General features: G+C 38.5%; 1 protein-coding gene across 2 annotated transcripts in view; it reads left to right on the forward strand.

Annotated features, from left to right (window-relative positions):
- The window catches only part of FOCAD (focadhesin), a 305,222-nt gene that overhangs the window by 13,228 nt on the left and 277,227 nt on the right, over positions 1-14,767 (forward strand). Inside the window, exon 2 of one of the 2 annotated variants that reach the window (XM_069576651.1) lies at positions 12,963-13,053. In XM_069576651.1, coding sequence (XP_069432752.1) covers positions 12,997-13,053 — 57 coding nt within the window. In that variant the 5' untranslated portion in view covers positions 12,963-12,996. The remainder of the gene's footprint in view (positions 1-12,962; positions 13,054-14,767) is intronic. The other variant, XM_069576652.1, reaches the window with a different exon arrangement.

The following is a 14,767-nucleotide window of genomic DNA, read 5'->3' on the forward strand; positions in this document are numbered from 1 at the left end:
CACATAGGAGCTGTTTCATCCAACATGGTGTTCCAAATCCCATGTCATGCTTTGTGTTTGTTCAGTGGATCTGTATTGAGCAGATAACTTGTTATATGCTGGGGTATCGTGGTCAAAAAGAGACCAGGTCCCTGCCCTTAAGAGTTTGCATTTTACTGGTGGGGGAGGGAAGAGTTTGCATTTTACTGGTGGGGGAGGGGGAGAGAGAGGCAGCAGAAATCAGATATGATGATCCTTGGAGATTGTGATCAAAGCAATGAAGGATATGGTAGTGGGTCCTTGGGGGTAGGGAGTGGGGAACCACTTGGGGCTGGGTGGGTAGTGGAGTCTCAAGAAAAGATGTGAAAGGTGAGAGGAGTCAGCTGTTTGAATAGCAAGGGCATGAACACTTGATGAGGGACCTAAGGGTTCTAGACCTGCACATGGAAAGAACTTAGGGGGTCTAGAGAGCAAACTGGAGGTTATTGTGGCTGAAGCCCCTTGATTGAGGGAGAGTTGTGAGACCAGATCATGTAGGACCTTTTGGCCATGGTTTGGAGTTTGAATTTTATTACAAAGTGCAGTGGGAAGCTGTTGAAAGGCTTTCAGCAGGTGAGTTAGAAGTCAACTATATTTTGAATGGAATCTCAAGCATTTCCTAACCTGAGGGCTGGTGTCTTATTTCTCCTTGCTTTTGACTTACATATAAGATCCCACCCTAGTCTTTGATTAGAGATGCCTAACTTATCCCTAAACTTTAATTTTTCTCCATCCTTTACCTCCCTTGACTGTCCCACATTGTATTAAGGGAGGGAGGAAACACATTTTTAGAATACATACCTACTGTGTCAGCATCCTCTTGGCTTTCAGGCTCACTTCTTATTGTACTTTGCATCATCTTGTGAGGCAGGTGTCCTCAGATTTAATCAATGAGGAAGCAGGCTCCAGGTAGTAAGTGGTTAACCTAATTTTTAAAAAACCTAGTGATGGAGTCAGGTTTTGCATCCAGTCTGTTTTTCCCGCTTCCCAACTCCTAACTCCATGCATTTTTCTCTCTGTGTCATGTTACTCTTCATGGAGACAGAGGTATGTAAGACTAAGTGTAATCAAATTAGAGATGTTTTCTCTTCTTCACTATGGATTGTCTTAGGGTATGCAAAAGAATATATAACATTGCTTCACAGTGTCCCATTCATCTTATTCACTGGAAATTTTCATAGTGGTTCTTCTAACAGTGTGGTGATGATGTTGTTTTTGTGACTGTGTCTGTTTAAGTCTGGAATATAGAGGTGTTCTTCAGCTTGGGCTACACTGAGTTAGTTAACAGCAGGGAGATTTACTATCTTCCTGTAAAACTCCTTGGCTCATTTGATCTTCAACTTTCTTTAGTACCAAGAGTGCAAGTTAAAATAACTCTATTCCATTTTACATGAATTTGATAATTTGCTTTTCATGAAAAATAAATGAGTTTGGCCAGTTTGCAGCAATCAAGAAAAATGTTTCCATTTAACTCGTCATCAGTCTGCATAATTCTTTTCTAGAGTGAGAGTTCTTATTTTGGTATAAAATTTCCCAGGAGTCTAAAATAGGAAGATAATAATGGTTGTATTTTCTTTGAAGATGAAGGAAGATTTTTAAATGGTCTAAAGTTAATTGAATCTAGTTAAATTATATTGACTCCTTTTCAGTATTACTCTTTCCATAGGACATTGGTAAATGGCTAACAAAGCAATCTTTTATCATTTCTAAAATTTTCCTAATTTAGTACTGTTCATTTAATGACATCTGTTAGTGATAGACTTCTACACTTGTAATGATGTAGGTTTTAGAAAGTCACATCCTCTGTTTCTAAAGAATATATAAGTATTTGAATAAAAGTTTTCATAATTTTAGAACTTTATTCAAATTACAAAAAGACATATTCTTGAGAAAAAATTAGAAAACAGGAATAAGCAAAATTAAAAAGCACTGTGATTTATATTTTCCAAGTTTTTCTATGTACATGCGTAACCAGGCTACCTGGATTTGAATTTCAGCTTATTGTATGACCTTGGGAAAGTTATCTGTCTTCTGTGCTTCAGTGTCTTCCTCTGTACAATGAGGGCCTATTTCAGAGGGTTATTTTGAGGATTAAATGAGGTAATAAATGTGAAGTGCTGAGAATATTGCCTGGTCCCTAGTGAGAGCCACACACATGGGTTTTTTTTTTTTTAAAAGCTTATTCAGAAAATTTCAAACATATATAAACATAGAATAGTATTATGAATTCTAATGTACCCATTTAGTATCAGCATTTAGGTATTCTTGTTTTACTTATGATTTCCTCCTTTTTTATCCCCTGGAGGGACATTGGTATACTTCAGTTTGTGCCAAATTAATATTTGCTAAGAAGTAAATTATTGTAGAAGACCAATGTGCAAAATTTGAGTAATTTTATTAGAGGAAGAATACAAATCAAATATGTATAAAATGCATTCTTTGGTATTTGATTAAATTTTAGTTAACTGGTATTTGAAGTAATGTGATGAATTTGGAGATTTTTCTTATGAAGATTAGACATTTATTGGTCAGTAAGGTCTTTAAAATGGGCATCAATTTTATAATAAATATACAGTAAAGGTTATTTTGTATCAACATAAAATATTTATTTAAAAGTATAGTGAATAAAAAATAAAAAATAAAAGTATAGTGAACAATTTGAGTAATTATTTTTTTGATGAAGCAAAATTATTTAAAAATTATAATATTAGAGAAAATAATCATCATAAAGGATGTAATTTGAAGACTTCTTTGAAGACTTAGATTGGATACTGTAAAAAATTCTAGATTTAAATCAGTCTTTCAATTTTAAAAATTATTAATACTGTTTTTTAATCTATGTTTCATTATGTATTTGTCATATATATGCACATAAAAGACACTTTAGAAAAAATAATCCAAGAATAATTGAAGAAAATGTAACAAATCAGACATTATTCAAGTCGGTGGTTTTGTTTCCTACTTTCATGCTTGATTCTCCTGGACAGTAATCAGTTCTAACTTGGAATTTCCTGCCTTTGATCTTATTTTAGACTCTCATTTCAAAATCTATGAGTAAGTAACATGTGATGGGACTGAGAAGAAACTAAATTGTAAAGGCAGGAATGTGATTGCAATTTGATGTATTTTAGTAAATTGCAGCCGGTGAGATCATCAGAACCCATAGTCACCTAACTTTGCTCAGCACTTGAATTACAGATCTTAAAATTCCTGGGACTTGATGCAGGAATGTGGAGTGTGCTGGCTGTGTCTCATGTTACCGATAGTCCAGGGAAACACTGGGTTGGAAGTCATGAAACCTTTCTTCTTACATGAACTGCTAGGATGAGTATCCTTTTACTAAGTTGCTGTAACATTGTTTCTCTAGTGACAGAAGGCAGATGCTCCCAGGTCCACTATGTTAGGGGTCCCCAACCCCTGGGCCATGGGCCAGTTCCAGTCTGTGGCCTGTTAGGAACTGGGCCATACAGCACGAGTTGAGCGATGGTTTAGCTGGTTGCTCAGAGGTTAAAAGCATCTGCCTGGAATGCTGGAGACCTGGGTTCGATCCCTGGGTCGGGAAGATCTCCTGGAGAAGGAAATGGCAACCCACTCCAGTACTCTTGCCTGGAGAATCCCATGGAGGGAGCAGCCTGGTGGGCTACAGTCCATGGGGTCGCAAAGAGTCAGACACAACTGAGAGACTTCGCTTCACTCACTTCAGCAAGCAAAGCTTCATCTGTATTTACAGCAGCTCCCCATTGCTCACTGCCGCCTGTGCTCTGCCCCCTGTCGGATCAGTGGTGGCATTGAATTTTCATAGGAGCACAGAGCTTACTGTGAACTGTGCATGTGAGAGATCTAGGTTGCTTGCTCCTTATGAGAATCATCCCCAAACCATCCTCTCCCCGTCACCCCACCATCCGTGGAAAAATTGTCATCTCAGGGGCCTAAATGGTTGGAGAGCGCTGCACCATGTTATTAAGGAAGTGCTAGCTACTGCAAAAAAAATGATCCCCAAGTGCAACGGTTCAAACAAAGTAGAAACTTTATTTTTCTCTCATGTAGTGATTGGAATTCCAGGTTTGCAGTTCAGCTCCAGGCTGTCTTTTATGGTTCTTCCCGTGTTGTTTCCCCACCTGTGCGCTCGTGGCATTCTTTACACACCCGACAATCTGAGTGTTGCTAACACCCGGTTTCTGTTGGGAGGAGAGGGGAGGAGGCAGGCTGCAGTCTGGAATTAGCACAGCATGTCTGCTCAGACTCCTCCGGGGAGAACTGGACCACACACGGTCCCACGTAGCCGTACTTGAAGCTGCGGAAGGTAATGCAGCTGGTCTGGCTACAGTCTTATTAATACAGAAGAAAGGGCACAGATAAGGATTGTTAGCATCTCTGCCACATCCATGCCATTCCTTCTTTCTCTGTTTGACCAAGTGGTTCCTCCATACCAGTTGGTTGACCTCTGCCTTGGTTTGGTTTTAAAATTAGTGGTGAAAATAAAAGTGTTTCCCACTTTCAGCTTAATTTAATGATGACTTGGTGAACATAATGATTAAAAAAGCACTATTTGTTATGCTTACTCTTTAAAAAAAATTTCCAATTGAGAGATAATTACAATATTGTGTTGATTTCTGTCATACATCAACATGGATCAGCCATAGATATACATCTGTCCCCTCCCTCTTGGGCCTTCCTCCCACCTCCACCCCATCCCCATCCCACCCTGCCCAGGTTGTCACAGAGCTCTGTGACACTGGTTGTTTAGTATTAAAAACTTTGCAATTTCTCCATGACATTTCCATTTTTATGAATCATATCATTAGGAGGACTTCAGTTGTCCTATGGAGAAGGCAATGGCAACCCACTCCAGTACTTTTGCCTAGAGAATCCCATGGACGGAGGAGCCTGGTAGGCTACAGTCCATGCGGTCCCTAAGAGTCGGAGACGACTGAGCTACTTCACTTTCACTTTTCACTTTCATGCATTGGAGAAGGCAATGGCAACCCACTCCAGTGTTCTTGCCTGGAGAATCCCAGGGATAGAGGAGCCTGTTGGGCTGCCGTCTATGGGGTTGCACAGAGTCGGACACGACTGATGCGACTTAGCAGCAGCAGCAGCAGCAGCAGCAGCAGCAGCAGCAGCAGCAGCAGCAGCAGCAGCAGCAGCAGCAGCAGCAGTTGTCCTATTGATTTGAGAGTGCAGGAGCTGGCTGGATTTTGAAGCTTTGGAAGCAAGAGCTGTGGTTAAACTTGAGTTTCTAGTAGGTTTCAGGATGTAATAAAGAGTGATGACACAGATTCCAGCTGCCGGATCCTGGAGATGCTGTGGGACCCTTAGGGACGAGAAGAGGTAGGTGAGAAGCAAAGCATGCAGGAGAACAAGGAAGATATAAACACTGGACAGTAAAGCCAAGTGGATGGTTTAAATTTTTTTTTTCTTTAAGGGGCAGAGTGAAGCAATTAGGAGAGTCTGGAATATGCCCCTGAGTCATAATCTTAATAAATTTATGAGATCAGGTTAGATTTATTGATGGTGCCCATCAGCTTTCCATAAGCCATTTAAAAAGTAATACATTGTCAAAATATGTGTTTAAAATCCTCAGGTTGTTGGTTCTGTAGCTCAAAGTGTGAAAGGAAGAAGCTAAGTAAATGGATAACTAATAATTGAAATAGCTTGATAAAGAAAAAAAGGCCTAGATTTTGTATCTCTGAAATAGGATCCCATTAATGTGAATGCAATTTGCTTTTTCTCAATCTGATGATGACTTTGTTTCTATAGACCAGTTTCCAGAAGGTACTGTCTGTAGCCCTGACTACCACCTACGTTACTACTCTGAATCTTTCCTATATAGAAATTTGATAGTCAAGAGTGTTCAAAGTCATGGACTTCCCTGGTGATTCAGTGATTAAGACTCTTTGCTTCTTCTGCAGGGGACATGTGTTCCATTGCTGGTTAGGAAACTAAGATCCCACATGCAGCACGGCATGGCCAAAAAAAAAAAAAAAAATTCAAAATCAGGTCTTTCTCTGTGACCATTGGACAGTGCCCCCTGCAAACTACCTTGCATAGTCCTTCTGCTGGGCTCCGATAGCTATTGTGGATATAAATACAGTTGACCCTTGAACAACACGGGTCCACTTGCAAACAGATTTTTTTCAGTAAATGCATTACTGCAGTACTACATGATCCAAGGTAGGTTGAATTGGTGGATGAGGAACCACTGCTTTAAAGGACAGATTATAATGTTGTATAGACTTTCAGTTGTGCAGGGGTTGGCATCCCTAACCCCTGCATTGTTCAAGGGTCGACTATAGATATATTTTTCTCTTGTTTTCCAGATTGTACCTTTTATTTGAAGTTTGACACTAAATACTTTTGTGTGGTGTATGGTTTTGTGTTCTGTATGCTAGAGAAACTATTGAGAAAGTTGAAAACCTAATGTGTTTTCTCTATCTGCTGCTTCTTTATTACTGCTAGAGTGCAACTGATTTATTGTTTTGAAAGTGTTCTTACACGGCTAAAATACTCTGGCAGAGAATTCAACAATTGGTTAAGTCAAACAAATGCTTTGATTCACCTGGAACTTAAAGCCCTCATTAAAAATTCTCTTTCTGATTTAGATTCAGGCAGACAAAAAAAGCACAATGACAGGTTGGAGATAAATCTTTTCAAATCAAACGTTGTTTTTTGTCACACATGGTTTATGGAGCAAAATGTGACTAGTTCCCTCTGGTAAAGAATGTCATGGTAAGAAGTAATATATAATTGTTTTCTTTAATGTATAAAATGCCCAAGGGACATTGAGATTAAAAATAAAGTGGGACACAGGCTACGCTGCCAATGCTAAAGCAAACATTTGTGCTCTTTCTTGAAATTCCCTGAGAGAATATGATGTTTTGATACCTTGAAAGGCCAAGTGGTTGTGATTAACCTTGAAATAAAAATCTCTAGCAGATGAAAGACACTTGCAATTTGTAGCCCAAGGATAGCAAATCAAGGATGGTATCAAATCTATATTGCAGCTTGGGTAGTGGCTTTGAAACTGCCTTCTGGCCATTTGTTGGGAAAGATAAAGTTACTGTAGATTAAAAAAAAAAAACTTACTTGTTCTCTAAACCATTGTACCAAAAATTAGGATGGTCTTTTGTAAGCTTAGGTATTTGTCATCGATACTTGAGAATTTTGATAAGGGCAGTACTCTTTTCACTCCATTGGCCCACCTCCTCCTGGAGACAAAAATCCTCTTTCTGAATGGTTCACCTTCTTCACTGCCATGATGGTATTAGCCTAACCAGGTGTTGATCTGGTCCCTAGAGCATTTTGGAATTCTATCATTCAGGTCTGGATCAGAGAGTAGAATCCCACATTTCCTTCAGTTTAGCTCTGTCAGTCTTGACATTTGGGTTAAGTATATTCTGTGATAAGCTAACAACCTCTGCTTCTCTTGATATCCTAGAGTTGGCTTTCTTGAGTTAGATTAGATCATCAGAAAGCTCTGTTGAGCTTTGACTCCGTTAGCTGAGGGTTTTTTTTTTTTTTCTTCCTGAGTTACATATTATGATACAACCTTGACTTTCATTTTTTGTTTAAAAAAGAGGTAACAAAATTCTGTTTTGCTTATGTTATTGAGATTATTGTTTATTATATCACCCTGTATCCCATGGTGGTGGTGGTGGTGGTGGTGGTGGTGGTAGTGGTTTAGTCGCTAAGCCATGTCCGAATATTGTGACCCCACGGACTGCCACCTGCCAGGCTCCTCTGTCCATGGGATTCTCTGGACAAGAATACTGGAATGGATTGCCATTTCCTTCTCCAGGGGATCTTCTTGACCCAGGGATTGAACCCGGGTCTCCTGCATTGCAGGCAGATTCTTTACCAACTGAGCTACGAGGGAAGCCCCAATAGAAAGCCTAATGTGAGAAATTTCCTTCAGAGTTTAGGGGCATGAAAATTGTTTTCTATGATAGAACTTTTCCATTTTTAGATAATAAGACATGTTCAGTTTATCTTATGTGTGTATTATCTGTGCTTGGATGCACAGGGGCAAATTTGAACGTCAATTTGGCAATTTTTATCAATAAATTTTAGAAATTAATTAAATAAATAGTATGTAAATCAAGAGTCAGTAACTACAGCCCACCCACCTCCTGTTTTTATAAATAAAGTTTTATTGGAACACAACCCTGATCATTTATTTATGTATTGTCTGTAGCTGCTTTTCCTGCTACAGTGGCAAATCTGAGTTGTTTGCCTTTACAGAAAAGTATGAACAATCCTAATGTAACTAATCACATGGTAGTATGGGTCCGGCCAAATGCAGTAGCACTGAAGAAATATGTAAGGTGAATGCTCTTAAGATGTGGCTCCTTGAGAAAGGTTAAACACAGAAGATGTGGTATGAAAGGAATTTCACCTAAAACTGTAGGAAATATCAGTTCATTTCTGTTCAGTTGCTCAGTTGTGTCTGACTCTTTGTGACCCAGTGGACTGCAGCATGCCAGGCCTCCCTGTCCATCATCAACTCCTGGAGTTTACTCAAACTCATGTCCATTGAGTCGGTGATGCCATCCAACCGTCTCATCCTCTGTCATCCCCTTCTCCTCCTGCCTTCAATCTTCCCCAGTGTCAAGGTCTTTTCAAATGAGTCAGCTCTTTGCATCAGGTGGCCAAAGTATTGCAGTTTCAGCTTCAACATCAGTCCTTCCAGTGAATATTCAGGACTGATTTCCTTTAGGATTGACTGATTGGATCTTTTTGTTGTCCAAGGAACTCTCAAGAGTCTTTCTCCAACACCACAGTTCAAAATCATCAATTCTTTGGCTCTCAGCTTTCTTTGTAGTTCAACTCTCACATCCATACATGACTACTGGAAAAACCATAGCTTTGACTAGACAGGCCTTTGTTGGCAAGGTAATGTCTCTGCTTTTTAATATGCTGTCTAGGTTGGTCATAACTTTTCTTCCAAGGAGTAAGCATCTTTTAATTTAATGGCTGCAGTCACCATCTGCAGTGATCATATAGAGGAGGACATTTTATGTGGGAGAGAACAGCATAAATAAAATCCCTTAGGGACTTCCCTGTTCCCTGACAGTCCAGTGGTTAAGACTTTTTGCTTCCACTGGAGAGGGCATGGGTTCCATCACTAGTTGGGGAACTGAGATTCCAACATGAGGGGTGGTGGGGTAGGCAGGAACCCCTTAAGAATGAACCGATTTTTGAGCACATGGGTCTATTCTGAAATGGTTTTAGGCAGCTTAAAATTAGACAACTTCCCTCATAGCTCAGTAAAGAATCTGCCTGTAATGCAGGAGACCCGAGTTCAGTTCCTGGGTCAGGAAGATCCTCTGGAGAAGGAAATGGTAACCCACTCCAGTATTCTGGCCTGAAGAATCCCATGGACCAAGGAGCCTGGTAGGCTACAATCCATGGGCTTGCTAAGTCAGACACGACTTAGCAACTAAACCACCAGAATTAGACAACAGTGAAAATAAAGTTGAATGTGTGAGATTGTTTTTGGAGACAGCTTAAAAGCTGGAAATAAGTATTTGTATTTAATCTGCCAGGCTATTAAAAACCTGCTATGTATTCTTTACAGGGAATTGATATGATGGGAATAGCATTTTAGAACAGTTAGTCTGACAGTGTATATGGGGTAGAGAACCCCAGGTTGAACCAGTTACTGAAGGAAGTCTCACATGAGTGTTGAAGATGATGAGTAGAGAAATGGAGGCATAAACTCTGAGATGCTGGAAGGAATGAAGCTGACTTTGTGACTGACTGGACTTTGAGAATGTTGGTGAAGAAAATTGTGAGAGGAGAACTGGGAAAAGATGCACTGAAATGGGAACAATTTTTATGAGAAAATATGTGTTTTGTTTTTAACATCTCCAATCTGGTGCTTTAGAGCCTTGTGAGAGATAGTAGGGAAGTGTTTGGAGATAGGGAGTAGATGAAGACTCCGGGAGAGTTTTCATGAAAGAAGAACAAGACAAGAGGCTTGGGAGCACCTGCAGGAAGGAAGATGGCAGACGAGAAGCAGAGCGGAGAGAGGAATAGGAGGAACCAGTAGAGCAGTGTTTCCCAAGGTGTATCCCAGGGAAGGTTGGCTGTATAGACTGTTAACAGCTAGTTTCAGAAAAAAGGGGGCCATGACCAGATAAGTTTGGTAAACTCTGGATTAAGCAAAGTTTATCAAATTTCTTGCCTTAGAACCTCTCAGATTCTTCAGCAGTACACACCATTATTTGCATCACCAACTAATATCTGTCTCTTCAATTATAGATTCATGTATCCAACTTTCTCCCTGACGTCTCCACTTGGATATCCATTAGGCATCTAAACCTTACTTGTGCAAAATGGAATTCCTAGTCTTCCCTCAAATAACTCATTTCCCTATCTCAGTTGATGGCAATTCTATCTTTTCCTTTTAGTAAAGAATGCACGGTAATTAATATAGTCATGGGTTTGTTTCATGTGTAAAATGCCCAAAGGGATTGAAATTAAGAATGAAGCTGCTCAGATCAGAAACATTGGAGTCATTGTTGACTCTTTCCTTCTCCTGTACTCTCATCCAGTCCGTTAGTAACCGCATTGACTCTACCTTTGAAGATACCCAGAGTCTGACCACATCTCACCTCAAGTGATTCTATTAAAATCGTACCACTTTTTTTTCCCCTGTAGTGGTTAACCATTTCACTCCGAATAAATACATCAGTCCTTCCAGTGGCCTACAAGGCCCTCTATGGTCTAGCTTCTCATTGGCTCTCATTTGCCGCTTCCTTCCTCCTTTGCTCTGTTCCTAACTCATCCTTTTGCTCTTTCTGGGATGTATCTTAAGCAGATCATTAGTTTAGAGCTTTCAAATTCACTGTTTCCTGTGCCTGTGATACTGTTTCCCTAGATTATCTGTGTGGCTAACTCCCAAATGGCACCCTCTAATGTGACCACCATGTTTAAATAGAAAGCGTATCCACCCCTCATTTCTCATCTCCTCCCCTTTGTTCTATTCGCTTTACTTAAAAAAAATTTTTTTCTTCTTGTTTTATTGAGATACAGCTGACATTTAGCACTCTAATGCATAATGATTTGACATATACATCATCAAATGATTACCACAGTAAGCTTAGTGAACATCCACTATTTCATATTGATACAACATGAAAGAAGTAGAAAAGAAATATTTTTTCCTTTTGGTGAGAACTCTTAAGATTCACTCCTTTAACAACTTTTGTATGTAACATTCAGCACTGTATTGTACATTACATCCCTGGTACCTATTTATCTTATAACTAGAAGTTTGTATGTTTTGACTGCCTTCATTCACTTCTGCCTCCCCCCTCTCTCCTGTCTCTGGTACCAGCTGCAAAATAAACCAGTCACAGGTATGAATTGTATAGTGTGGGGAATATGTCAATAATTATGTAAAAACTTTGTATTCGTGATGGTAAATAGACGTACCGTAGCGATCATTTTGAAACGCTTAGAAATATCAAATCATTATGGGTGTAACAGGAACTAACATAGCATTGTAGGTCAGTTTTACTTCACAAACAAACTCATAGAAAAAGAGATCAGATTTATTTTTTCCCATTGTATCACCTTCTAACATATTTCATGTTTTATTTGGCTTTTTATTTACTTTTTGAATTTTCAAAATGGCAATATATGTCCCTACAAAATTCTTTTTTCCTCTCGAAGAGGTCTCTATCTTGGCTTTCCCCAAGACACACTTTGGGAAATTCTGTTATGATGTCTTATGGAACAACAGAGAAGAACATTTCAAGAAAGGTGAGATTAATACAACTGGGAAGTTGAAATTTTGACCTGTTTAAAAGCTAATGAGTGGATTAGATAAGGGACATGGTTTGCAGTCAGAACATGTTGTTTCAGTGCTGTGAAATGGCCAGTTCAAGGGAGTTCAGTTGGACCCATATGTTGAGGAAGAAAAGTAGCATAAATTATTCAGGGAGTTTGGATTTAGAAGAAAAGGAAGACAGTAGTGAGAAAAAGCTGCAGGTTCAACACAAAATGCCTTCATTTTTAAGATCAGGAGAGCTTGGTTTTGTTGCCTGTTATTTTTATAAAGTAACATAGATTACGGTACTAATGTAAGCATTTTTTAAAAGTTATACTGTAATAAATAGGTGGCCTACAGCATCCTGCTTTTTACAGTGGGGTGTAATTCAGTGGGTTTAGTGCTGTGTGGTGACTGGATCAAGTGAGATCCTTGGGAAACCCCCTTACGAGTTCTCAGCCTCCACTTTACTACTCTGTCCTCTATGATTTTGTTGTGATTGTTGTACTTGAGAACCCAATAGGCATGAGAGGCATGATGTAAATATTAAAAGTCGGTGCTGATTGCTTGCTGTTCCTCTTTTAGAAGACACAGGATCTGTTTGGCTATGTGAATTTCTAGGTCATTTCTGTACTTCCTGAAGAAAACTCACCCGTGCGTCCTTCACACTTGTCACAAATGGGTAGATTCATGCTTTAGTGGAAGCTTGTACCAAAGTGAGGCACTGCTTAAACAGTTTTGTGAAAGTTTGGTTCTTTCTTTCTCAGGAGTTTTGATCCACAGAAGGATGAATTTCTATTTCAAATGTGTGTTGAACTTTTAAAATTCTGCTATTTAGACATGAACTTTTGGATTTTTTTGTTGTTGTTGTTGATGCCTTAGGTTTGGATTTTTGTTTGTTTGTTTGTTTCTGTGGCGTGAATTCATCTGTTTTGGGATTTGCTCTCATGGGAAAACTAAGGACTGTTGGGCATTTTTAGTTTACTATGCCATCAGTCATGCCATTTGAGGGCTAAAGTGGTTAACAGTGAAGGGTGTGCCAAGGGATTGTTCTCCAGGGCTCTGTGCTTTATTGCCATTGTTGAGTTTGTACAGAATTACTTTCATGTTATTTGACAAATAGTTATTTGAACTCCTTTTCCAGAGTAACAGATATCTTTTGTTTTAGTTACAGAATCTGCCTATATGTAAGAGAAGTAAAAATGTCGGATGACATAAGGAAAAGGTTTGAATTTCCAAATTCTCTTATCCAGTCACAGGTAATTTTACTTATTTTTTCATTTATTTATCTATTTTTGCTTCATGGTAACACATTAACATTTTTGGTGGATTGTTAATTGATATTTATATTTTTAACATTAAATATTTTTATTCATCTATGTACAGGAGTATATATTAACAACTAACTTTTATATCAGTTAATTTGAAAATTTATATTAGACATAGGAAAAGTAAATAGTGAAACTGACCAATCTGTGATTTTATTTATGTCATATTTTTCTTCTTAGAGATAAAAAACTTTGATTAACCTCTGAATATATATTTTTTGGTCTGTAATTAATTATTGGGAACAGAAGTAAATGGTTATACATCTTCAGAATGTCAGATATTCCTATTTTAAAAGGTATATTCTACTCTTAGTACAACTATTAAGAATAATAGATTTTTATAATAATGATATTAAATCAGTAAAATATCCTGGATTGAAAAATTAGATCTCTGTGCTAACTCAGGTAGAAGATTGTGATAATTAGTTTTAGAAGAGCTTTTCAGTTATTAGGGGTAAAACAGAACTGGTTTTCTGGTTAACCTTGAGCTAACGAGAAGCATTTTGGTTAATCAAGGTACCATAATAGCTACTGTCTTTTCTCATGAGAGTATAGCAAAGGGACCAGCAGAAGCCTGCCTGAAGATTTACCAACCTGCAGCGTCTTGGATACTCTCAGCAGTTACCTTCGGAGATGCCTGCTGTGGGAATTGACTTAGCTGGGTAGTGGGGAACCCTTCCATGAGGAGTAGAACACTCCTTATGCAAGATTCCCTTCTACCTGACTGGGTTGGAGTCATATCCTGTGCAACACAGGTGCTTACCATGAAGAAGAAGATGAAGGCTTGGAGGACGCTGTCCACAGTTTCTATTTTCCTGTGCGTGGAGTCCCTTCGTTAGCATAGATAAAGAAATGCCTGTATGTGTTGCTGTTAAATTAAAAGTGTATATGTATTGTTTAGTGGGCGGTATCCATTTAAGCTACTCTTTGTTATGGAAAACTTATGTAGCAGCATAGGCTGATTTATACTTGGATTTTGTATTTGAAAATCAATTTAGGCTATACTGTCTCATTTGTTAGAGGGATAAATTGGAAGGTAAATTAGAGAAATTGAATTTGGTGGGCAGTGGGGATATTTATCATTAAGCTTATTTTCTGTTAGTCCTTTTTCTAAATATGAATGGTAGCTTTTTTTGTCCATTGTGTTTCATATTGGTTTTATTAGGTGCTTGCAATTGTTCCCTGTCCTCTGTGAATACTTCTTATTGTTCTTTTGTAACCACTGCTCAGTGTTAGCACCATGTTTCATTGATTCACACATTTTTTTTCATGTTTAACATCTGCATTTAGTAATTGATGGCAGCAGTCATTATACAGTTGATACTGCCTGCACATTTGTGCATTTGGCCATGATTTTCTAAGAGTCTGAAAGAGCTCTTAGAAAATAAACATAAATTAACATAAAATTAAATAAATAATAACATTAATAAATTAACATAAAATCAAAAATTATGAGGCATTGTATAACATTAATTGGCAGCCTTTTTTCTTTCTTAGTGGTTCATGAAATAATGGTGCATCTTGCATTTGATGGCCATTTACATTCAATGAAATATGGTTATATTGTAAACAGGAACTGAAGCTGTTCACTGGTCCTCAATTTTTGTTACTATCTCTTTAACAAGGAAGTAAGAGGTCATTGATC

The sequence above is a fragment of the Ovis canadensis genome, chromosome 2 (genome assembly GCF_042477335.2).
Source record: "Ovis canadensis isolate MfBH-ARS-UI-01 breed Bighorn chromosome 2, ARS-UI_OviCan_v2, whole genome shotgun sequence".
Taxonomy (NCBI): Eukaryota; Metazoa; Chordata; class Mammalia; order Artiodactyla; family Bovidae; genus Ovis; species Ovis canadensis.